Raw genomic sequence first — 10,462 nt, forward strand, 5'->3', positions numbered from 1 at the left:
GGGGGGTTTCAGTTTCTGCAAAATCAGTGCTGGTGACAACAAACCGGACGCCCCGAATCAAGAGGGGGTTTGGAAAGGTTTGGTGGCCAGCTTGGTGACTCAGTTTCCCCAGCTGTGAAAATGCTCTCCATCCCCACAGGGTGTTACGAGGAGTAACCTGTAAGCACGCAGCGTGTAGAGATTCTCTGGTGGAAAGTTCCTCACAGGGCAGTGTTTTCAAACAGTGGGAAGCTGATGAGCCCCCCTCTGAGGAAAATGAAACCGGTTCTCTGGCTCAAGTACCTGAGCACTTTGCTTGCTGTTCTGTCATGTAAAGGTGTCTGCAGCTGCAATAGTGGCACTTCGAGGGGTGGTCATCCTGCACACATGAAGGCCTCTGCCATGCTTTGGGAAGTGCTTAACAAGCCTGTCAGTACATTAAAGATTTTAATAGTTGTGCACATTCCTCAGGAGCCCTTGAACCCTTGAACATGGTTTCCAATCACTGCTTTTTTTTTTTTTTTGCTTTTTAAATGTTCTACTTAGAGTGAACAAATAAATGGATAACTGAACTTCAGTTGTGAGCTGCTGTTTGCTTGGGTTGAAAGGTTGAGTGACTGTGATAGATGGAACAGTGTTTAAGTAAAGCGTGTAACAACTGGAAGGGAACATGCCAAAGAGACGCATCATAGGTTCCGAAATACTGTATTTCTTCTCTCTGCTTAAAAAAAATTCCTCTGACACTTGCTGCTGGCATACATCTCCCTCTCGCGTTTATGCATGCTGACTTCTTGTAGGATTGCCTGTAAACGCAGGAATGGTTGCAGTCTTGCTCTCTAGTTGGCTTTTGGGGTTCTGCCTGCTAGGCTTCTGCAAAGGTATGATCCCAAGCTGATGGTCTTTCAAGCATGCTTAAATACCCCTGCATGCCCATTTTCTGGGGAAAAAGGTATAGCAAGTGTAGTTGAATGAGGAAGTGGCTTTGTTTATAAAATAAAGTGATGGGAAATGAGTTTTCAGTTCCAGAGTTTAGTCCTGTTGATTGGTTGCCTCTCTTACTGTAGCCCATATTTGGTTGCGGAGTTCACCTGTTTTCTTCTTCCTTTTTCCGCCCTTAGGGTAAAGTAGAATACCTGGTGAAGTGGAAAGGATGGCCCCCAAAGTAAGTTATGTTTTACTTGTCTTTTACTCTTTTTTCTTTAATATTCGGTAATAGCTTACACTGTATCTCTGCAACTGAGCATCTCATTCTTAATGGGTAACCTTTTGTGCCTCATTCCAACAACAATAAACAAAAACAAAGAGCCACAAACCAAAACCAAATCTATTTCCGGACTGGCAGCTGAGGGATACAAACCGTGTGCCAATCTATTCTGACTGGTTTTTGCCACCACTGAAATATTCAATTGAGATGCTTTCTAGATACAAATGTTTTTAAATTCCTTGTGAGTTCGACAGAGATCCCTGATTCTTCTGAATTTGGAATGGCTCCTGCTTTTCTGAGTCAGCACCAAGAGGGTCCCACTTTATTTTTAGGGCTATATGCAGTCTTTAAAAATAGAAAACAAGTTGATGGTCTTGTCTTGTCCTACTGCTTCCCCTCTGCAATTCACAAATGGAAGGGGGCAATGTTTCAGATTTATTGATTGTAACCAAATGCAGGTGATCTTTGTCCCTTGAAAATTACCGCCATGCCTTCATTTCCTTGTCCAAAACCTTCTGTTATTATGAGTGCCTTTTCTGCTTTGGTTTGGTTGCTACATTGCAAAAAGGGGGAAAAAAAAAAATTATTTTTTGCAGCATTGCTGTGCACTGTTTACAGATACTTCTCTTACTAAAATGCAGCTCCCTCTGAAGAAGAGTGTGCCTAAACAGTCTGTAAACTGTAAACATCTCTGCTTTGAGATTAAAAGGATTAGGTAACTGGAGAATATTACTATGTTAGCTACCAGCCTAGTAGAACAGCCTCCTGGTCAACCCATACGGGGCCCTGTCTTTGCTTTTGTGTTTGTAACTCTGTGTGTGTACGTACACAATGTGCGTGGGCACAACTACATTACACATGCAGTTGCACATGTGTTGCTAAGCAAAGGGGGCTGCTTTTATGGGTTCATCCTTGCAGTTGCAAAGCAGGGCCTACTAGGATGGTCCTGACAGATTGTACCTGGTGTCCAAGAAGCTGAAATGTGTTCCTGTGTGCCTAATCCTCGTTCCTAATCCTTGTGCTTCTAGGGCATGTGTGAATATAAGCAGCTTCCCCTCTCTGGTGGTGGTTGGAGAGGGTGACTTTGTTCTTGACTGCAAGTTCTGCTGTCAAAGTGTAACCTTGTGCACTTGTTGAGCACCAGTTGCCATAGAGTGCAGGTCAGTTCTTGGACTGCTTCAGCCTTCTAAGTAGCCAAGCGTAATTTAATCGCTGGTAAAGGTTGGGAAATATATTTGTCGTCTGTGAGGCACCATCCCCTTTTGGCCAGAATACTGATGTTTATCCCATTCTCCTTTCGCATTGAGGTTCTTCTCCTGTAAAGTCACTGGCCAAGAAGGTGGGCTGAGGCATGGCGTAATGTTTCCTTGGACAGAGCCGCCCTTATTCTTACTGCTGCCTTTCCTTGCCCTGCGCCTTGGAACTGTGGGAGAGCCAGAAACTCCCTTTTGGGGATTAAAAGCACAGCCTTCTGCCCAGGGAGCAAGGGCGTGTCAGAGTTCCCCTCTTTTGATGCTGTGACATGTCCAAACACCTTCCTTCTTCCCCCAAACTCCAAATCTGTAGAACACTGATTTTTTTTTTTTTTTTCTTTCTTTCCTCTCCCTCCATTTTAACTCTTCACTCGGTGGTTTGAGTTGCTTAAAACCAAGATGCTTTCAGTATTGAAATCACTTTCATCCTGCTAGCAGTCTCTGTTCCTTATTTCTAAACATACATATGCCTGTGATGGCATGCAGCACCACAAGCTGTTTGCTTCCAACATACTCCGTTTCCTCATCCCATGTCGTATTTCTTGTCATTCCCCTCCCCGACCTTGTCGCATTGCTCTTTGTAATCTCTGTACCAGTTATCCCATCATTCCCATTGGAGGCTTCATGGAAGGAATAAGGATAGGTCAGCAGTTTGCAGCTTTCCCATGTAATTGATATTTCACTTTTTTTTTTCTTTTTAATAAAAAAATGCTTGTTAATGCCCTGCATCTCGAATTTCTGGATTGTACTGTTGGAGTCAGGGAATGGAGGAGTTACAATCTGATTCTAGCTACAAGCTTGTTTACAACTTGTGTTGGAGTTAAGAGAGGAGGGGGAAGAGGAGGAGTAGAAGGAGGGGGAAGGAAGATCATATGATCTATGTTTTCAGAGTGCCTGCTCTCTGCAGTTCTGCTGCAGCTTGGGCTGTGTGTACCCGTATATATAGCTCTGTGTGTGTGTGTGTGTGTGTGCGCGCGCGCGCGCGGCAAACTGAACCTTGCAGTTTTATATGCAGTGTTTTGCCACTGCAGCGAGGCCAGAAACTGAGCTGCAGAGAAAAAGGCAACACCCACCAGGTTTTTTTTAAAAGCAAATCCCCTTTCTTCTCCTGCCCATGAAAAGCAAACCGATGTCTTTTCCCCCCCTTGTGTTATTATTTTTCTTAAATTTGTAGAATGAGTGCCAGAATCCCTGCAGCTGGGAGGAAACCTTCCTCTGATCAAACAGCATCTTGGCTTTGACAGCTCACAGTCAGGTTGCTGCAGGAGGCTTGAGCAAAGGAGGGAGGGAGGGATCAGCTGGTTATGAAGACATGTCCTTAACTCTCTGATGTACAGTGCACCTTGGGATATCTGAATTTCATATTTTTGTTTCTCCCTTTTGTAAAAGAATTGTACTTTCATTTCTAGAACCATTCTCCAGGAATGCTCCTGTATTTCAGTAACTTACTTCTGTCTAATGGAAAGATGGAAAAGCATTCCCAAACCACCTCCACTGTGTACATATGTGCATGTATCATGTGCCCTCATGTGCAGTCCGTGCTTCATCCAGAAATGTAAACATCCTAAAATGCTTCCCCTCTGTTTAAAGGCACTGATACAGATGCACCCGTGCCCACCTGCATGTGGCTCCACTCTGGCCCTCCTCCCCAGGGGCTAGGAGGGGCTCTGCCTCCAGGCCCTGGACCTCACATTCCAGGAAGATTAATGTTCTGAGTCATTTGGGGTTTCAGACTTGCATTTGAGTTTGTATGGTGGAGACATGTTATCCACCTTTTCTGGGCAAACATGACCTCTTAGAAGCAAACATGCCATGAGGACCACCTTGTGATCCTTTCACCTTCCACAGTGGGAGTTTGGCTGCTTCTTCCTGGCATTAAGTGCAGCTGTGCCCATTGGGAACTGTTTTTGGTGTTGCCTGCTGGGTGGGTTCAGTCCTTTCCTGAGCATCTGACTCCTGTCACAGGTGTCTGGCAGTCGAGGAGGAAGATGGGGCAGTGAATGACACTGTTCACAGGCTACTTTCAGAGCATCAGTCTTATTTTGGGTAGTTCTGGTAGCCCTGACCACAATGCAGATGGGTTCCTCCTGCACTGGTACAGAAATGCCGATGACCTCTGCTAGATAGAAATAACCTGCAGGGGGAGTTGAGCAAGAGGAGGAATAGTTGGAAAGTCGCCATCAACTTGCCTCAGGGCCCAGGTCTAAACATGTTTAGTTGAAATGCCATCAGTGGAGGAAAATTAAACTCTTCTTAAATGAATACTTTCAGCTCCAGTGATTAGAGGTAATTAATAATGCAGGTGAGAAAGCATACTTACTCTTTGAGCACTCTAAATTAAGAGAGACCTATTTTTCAGAAAGCTGTATCAGATCACGTCTCATTGTTCCATGGGGTTTGTTGGATTTGAGGCAGTACTGCAGATGAGACCTGTTTAGGCATTGAGTTAAAATCAGTTTGCAAGTATCTGCACAGGCTTTGCAAATAGCGTGGAGGGGGCCCTGGGGAGGAAAGCCTTCCTTGCTCTCCTACAAAGAGCTGCTTGACGCTTGGCCCTGCCTGCTTTGGGAAGGGGAGGTGGTGTCTGTGGGAAGTTGGGGAGGGAATGGCTGGGATTCCTCAGAGCTCTCGCAATGTTGCGGCAGGCCCCACTGACCCTTGTGGAGAAGTATCCAGGGCTGCAGCATACTGGTAGCAGGCCTGCAGAGAGAATGTTTCATTAAAGTATTGTTTACTTTTTATTCCTTATATTTTTCTTCAGATACAGCACATGGGAGCCAGAGGATCATATCTTGGACCCTCGCCTGGTAGTGGCTTATGAAGAAAAGTAAGGGCCCATGTTCTTTCTCTCCCTGGACACAGGAAAAGGAAATAGTGTCTTTATTTCGTAGTGTGCATAAAGTGCCCCTGTTGTCCCTACTTCAGTCAAAGATGAGATGTATAGCAATGAATCCTGCTTGATCTCTGTATCCTGGTGTTGGCTGAGGCGGACAAGACAGGGTTAAAGTGGCTCTGATTGGCACTGTTTGGGAAATGAGGCCACGAACAAGCAGCATTGAGCCAAAGAGCAGTCAGTCTCAGGTTTTAATCAGGTCCAGGGCTGCACTGGAGTGATGTGAGGTGGTAAGTTCCTCTGACTCAGCTGATCAGGGATGGGTTAGAGACATTCCCTTATTGCAAGGCTTTCACTCCTACAAGAAGCAATTCTGGGATGTTTTCCAAGTCCACACTGGTCACCACTGGGTTTTAATGAAGGAAATGAGGGACCTGTGCTGTGAAAGGTAGAAGTCCCGACTAGGCTTTGTGCTGTGTTATTTAGTACTCAGTTTGACTTGTGTTCCTCTTTCACAGGGAAGAGAGAGACCGTGCATCAGGGTACAGGAAAAGAGGCCCCAAACCAAAGCGCCTCTTACTGCAGGTAGCCTCTTGCTCTTTTCTGTATTTCTAACTCGTTAGCTGCTGTGCTGCTCCTCTGCTCGCAGGGAGGTGGAAACTGTCCATTTGCTGTTGCATGGACAAAATTGGAGGTAACAAGCTAACAGCAACATGAAATCAGTGGGTAGGCAGATGGTTTTAACTTGTTAGCTGAAGAGCCAGCTAACTTGTCTTTTAAAAAGCAAAACAAAACAAAAAACCAAAACCAACAACAGCTCTTGCTCTCTGAACTAGGATTTTATAAACTTTGGGCTTGGGTGGTTGCAGGTTACCTGGTTTGCATGCTCTTTTAATTTCATGTTGGGCTTGGACTTTCCATCATGTTAAAGGTAGCTGCTGGTTGGAAGTGGAGTTCCAGCACGCTTTGACTGTTGCCAAGCAAAGCAGCCAATCCTAGGAAACACATGTTAGGAAGAGCTTAGATGGCAGTTGAAGAGGTGAGAGAAACAGTGTTGTAGAAGCAGCACAACTTATCTTAGCTCATCTAGATGTTCAGGGACTGAACAAAGAATAGTTTCCTGGCTCCCAAGTGGGAGCCTGACTGTATTATCAGATTTCCACTCTGTACCTTGCTGCATTGATGTCTTGGCAGCGGCTGTATGGCATGGACTTGAGGAGTGCCCACAAGGGAAAGGAGAAGCTTTGTTTCTCTCTTGCACGGAGGTTTGGAGGAGGAGACAGTAGCCTGCCAGGGGCGAAGCCAGGGCAGGCAGAGTTCTCAGAGAAGACTGGGGGAGCGGTCCTGCCATTCTCTCTCCGGAAGCAACGCAAAAACCAGAAGTACCTGCGACTGTCAAGGAAGAAGTTCCCCCGCATGGCGAGCCTGGAGAGCCGAAACTGCAGGCGTGAGTTCTTCCTGAATGATGCAGTGGGCCTGGAGGCCCCGCAGGGCCCTGAGGACTGGGAGGCCATGCAGCACACCAGCAAAGAAGGTAAGGCCAGACACTCCTTGGCTGTAAAGTTCTGGGGCATGCGAATGATGCTCTGCATGTTTCCTCCTTGCTTGCCTCATCCTGGGATTGTGTTTTAGGTCAGGTCTTCAGAGCAGCTCTTGCTGGCTCACATTGTGGCCCTTTTGTCTGCAAGTTCCTTTCTTGTTTGGATGAATAGCACATCTTAATCTGCTTTTTGGTACTGTCGCCCCTCTGTAGTCTCATATCAGTGACGCCCCTCCCAGTGTTAGACAACATGCGGAAGATACTGCAAGTTACTCCCCTCTTCTAGTTTCCTCCCAGCAGAGGCGACAGGCAGGTGCGACAGCGATGAACTCTGCCTCTGTCCACATACCCACATGTGTTCAGCCTGTTGCTCTGCTAAAAGGAGCATGGCTGGCAGTGGACAAGCTTGGACGCCAGCACTCCTCTCATAGTGCTGCTCTGAGGTAATACAGGAATTCCGCTAGGAACACACAGTGCATTGCTCTGCCCTCTCCTTCCCTTTCCTCCCCACACCCCATGTTCTCTCTGAAGGCTTTTGCTATAGAGCTATGTGAGAGGGGGATGAGAGAGATGAAGTGAGGATGGTAACTCCTGCCTGATCCCACTGAGTATGCAGCATGAGTCTAGGCACAGGAGATGTCCAAGCACATTTGGCATTTTGGGGAGGGATACCAGCATCTTGTGCAGGAGGGCTGTGGGATGTGCATGTTGCTCTGAGTTACCAGGGAAACTCTATCCCTGCATTATTAGAGCTTCTGAAGGCGTAGCTTTCCTGAGGAGTGGAAAACAAGGGCTTGTGCTGCTTATAGTAGCTAAGGGAATGCTGTTACTCCTTGCTAGGAATAGCTGTTAACTAGGCTGGATTAGGCAGGATTTTGGGGAGAGGGTTATGTTCTGAGAATCAGTGCTATCCCCTCCTTTCTGAGAGGGACTCAAACAGCACCAAAATCCAGGGAGATAGCAATGGGGGCAGCACAGAGGAAACCAGTGTTGCATCCTGGCAATGGGCAAATGTGTGGGGCTGTTCCCCCTAGAAGCGCTGGGCTCTAAAGCACTTGGGGATCGGCAGAGAGAGCGGCACTACAGAAATGTGAAACTGGTTTTGTTCTCCTCTTGACACACAGCCTGCATGGAATTCCACTTACTGTTGGGGGGGGATTGGACTCTTTCTGAGGTGAAAGTAGGCACCCCAGGTATTTGAGACAGAGGCCAGGAAACACACTCTTAAGGGGCCCTTGTTCCTTGCCCAGGTTGGGATGACAAGGTATATAGTACAGTGATGGGGAGAGGGTATGCTTTCCTTCCTCTCTCAGTGTATTTTTGTGGCTGCCTCTAGGGGTTGAGGGGAAGTGAGGCTTTGGGTGGCAGAGGGACTGATAATTATTCTTAGAGTGGGAAGGTGCAGGGATGCTTGGGTTTCTTGTATGGAGCTATCAGGGAGCAAAGGAAGGATATGAGAAAGGGATAGCAACCTCTCCATGAAGCAGTATTGATGGATTTTTGAGAGAATCGCACCTAGGCTGCGTTCCAGGTGCAGTACAAGGAAGACCCTCCATTTTGGATCCCTTTGGCTCCCACAGGAGTATCTGAAAAGCGTGTGTAAGAGTGTGTGATTTTTGACTTTTCAGCAGGGTAGGGCATCTACAAGCAGATGAGCTCACACCTGGGTGAGTGTGCTTTGCTGACACAGAGCCAAATTAGGGGCTGAAATGGGGTGAGAGGTGTAGGCTGCTCCAATGCTGGTGTGTGTCTGGACAGCTTTGCTACTCTTTCCTTTTCCCATTATATCCTGCAGTGATCCTCCATTTTCCCTTAGCCTCTGAGGGGAGGGCTTGCCCATGCTCTTTCTTGCGTTGTATGTGCAGACTCAGTACGGGCTGATTTCACCCACTGTTTGTCAGAAAGGAGGCTCCTTTTCCATTCTTTCCTTCCCTCTCTTCTTCCTCCTTCCTTCTCCCTCACCCTCTCCCTCTCTTACTAACATGCTCTTATCTGCCTCTCCTTCTGCAGCAGATGTGGATGGCAGTCTCCCTTGGATTCCCACTGTGCCCCCCAGCGAAGTGACAGTGACAGACATCACGGCAAACTCCATTACCGTCACTTTCAGAGAAGCACAAGTGGCTGAGGGCTTCTTCCGAGACCGGAGTGCGCAGTTCTGAATCTCCGTTTTCAGTGCTCCCCAGAACCAGTGCTTTTAGGGTGGGGCTAGGGAAGGGTTATTTTATCCCTTAAGAAAAAAAAAAATCCAAAATGTCTCCTCTTAAAATGTTTACAGAGACCTTCTTTTTTTTTTTTTTTTTTCTCTTCTCCTTTTTTCCCTTTCAGATACGCAAAAAAGGGCAGTGTAGGGGGTGTGTGTTTGTCATTGCTTTGTCCATTTGAAAAACTGACAGCCCTTTCCCTGGCAAAGACTCCCCTCCTAGATGTGAAAGCAGCCAGCTGAACAATTCGCCTTTTATCCTGTTAAGTGGCAGCAGCTGCATTTGTGGGGAGAGGGCATGTGGAGGTGGAAAGAGAGCTGGATCTCTAGCCTGCCGCCTTGTTCTGCAATTGATATCCCTTGGATAAAGATACTTCTCTGTGCATTGCTCTTCCCACCTTCCTTCTCCCTCTCTTCCTGCAGCAGTGAGAGGCAATGGATCCTACCTGTGTAGATAACTCCAGCCTGTTAAGACTTTCTCTCCAGTGCTGTTTACCCTGTGGCCTGCTGTCAGGACTTCAGAACCGCATTTGCCTGTCTGTGGTAAGTCAGTCTTTGCAGCACAGGTCCGTATAGACAGCAGAGGTTTCTCCCTTTGATTGTTGATCACGTGGAAAGACTGAAATGCATCTCTGAAATCTAGATTGGCAACGTAAATTCAATTTGCCCTCATTAAAAGCTCAGAAACCCAGCACAGTTGAGGCATACCGTTCTATATATGCTAAACAGGATTTCCAGGCTCGGCTCTGCTGTGTGAGGAATGTGTTATGGAAAGTGGGGTGTTTTTACCCTTTGCCAAATTCAGTATTAATAACAAATGCTGCCCTGAATCTGTGGTAATAAGTCGGTTGAAAACTGACTCCTCTCCCCTGGGAGGCGGGGCTAATAGGACAACTGAAGCATTGCCTGGCACTGCAAAGGTATCCAAGATACTGGCACGGGCCCAGGACACAGGAATTGGACAGAACTGAGCTAGAAATGGACCCTGATTAGCAGCAAATTCTGTTCTTGGATCCCTTTGAGAGATCCAAGGTAAACAACGTGTGGGGAAGGCGTGTATCAGATTTGAGGAGGGGAAAAAAATTTCTTAATTCTTAGCAATGAGAATTCTTGGATTGTACTGCCTGAGTAATATTCTTCCGTGACTCCAGTCTCCTCACAGTATCTGTGATTCTGTACTACTTTACTGATGGGAACTTCCCCTTGGAAGGCTTAAAAATCTTTGCCAAGGAAAGCGGTCTGCATTTCAATAGACCCTGCCTGATCTTGCACTTAAAAATGCCTTGTGCTGGACTGCCTGTGACACTTTGAGGTTTTTGAAGAATTGCTGTATTTGGAGTTGGTAGTTTAGCATAGCATCTGTTCTTGCACATGCATGTTCTCTTCCATTTTTTTTAAAAGCAAATTTTATTGAAATAACTTACATTTTTAAATATTAGACCTTTTCCTATGG

General features: G+C 46.6%; 1 protein-coding gene across 1 annotated transcript; it reads left to right on the forward strand.

Annotated features, from left to right (window-relative positions):
- Positions 1–1,097: 1,097 nt before the first annotated feature.
- CBX7 (chromobox homolog 7) lies at positions 1,098–9,079 on the forward strand (the record flags this gene model as incomplete). The annotated part of the gene is made up of 5 exons (XM_009588049.1): positions 1,098–1,141; positions 5,198–5,263; positions 5,788–5,854; positions 6,464–6,803; positions 8,820–9,079. Coding segments are annotated over 5 exons (666 nt in total), but the record flags the coding sequence as incomplete, so codon positions are not given.
- Between the last annotated feature and the right edge of the window lie 1,383 nt (positions 9,080–10,462).

This window comes from Fulmarus glacialis, unplaced genomic scaffold (assembly GCF_000690835.1).
Source record: "Fulmarus glacialis isolate BGI_N327 unplaced genomic scaffold, ASM69083v1 scaffold35351, whole genome shotgun sequence".
NCBI classification, from domain to species: Eukaryota; Metazoa; Chordata; class Aves; order Procellariiformes; family Procellariidae; genus Fulmarus; species Fulmarus glacialis.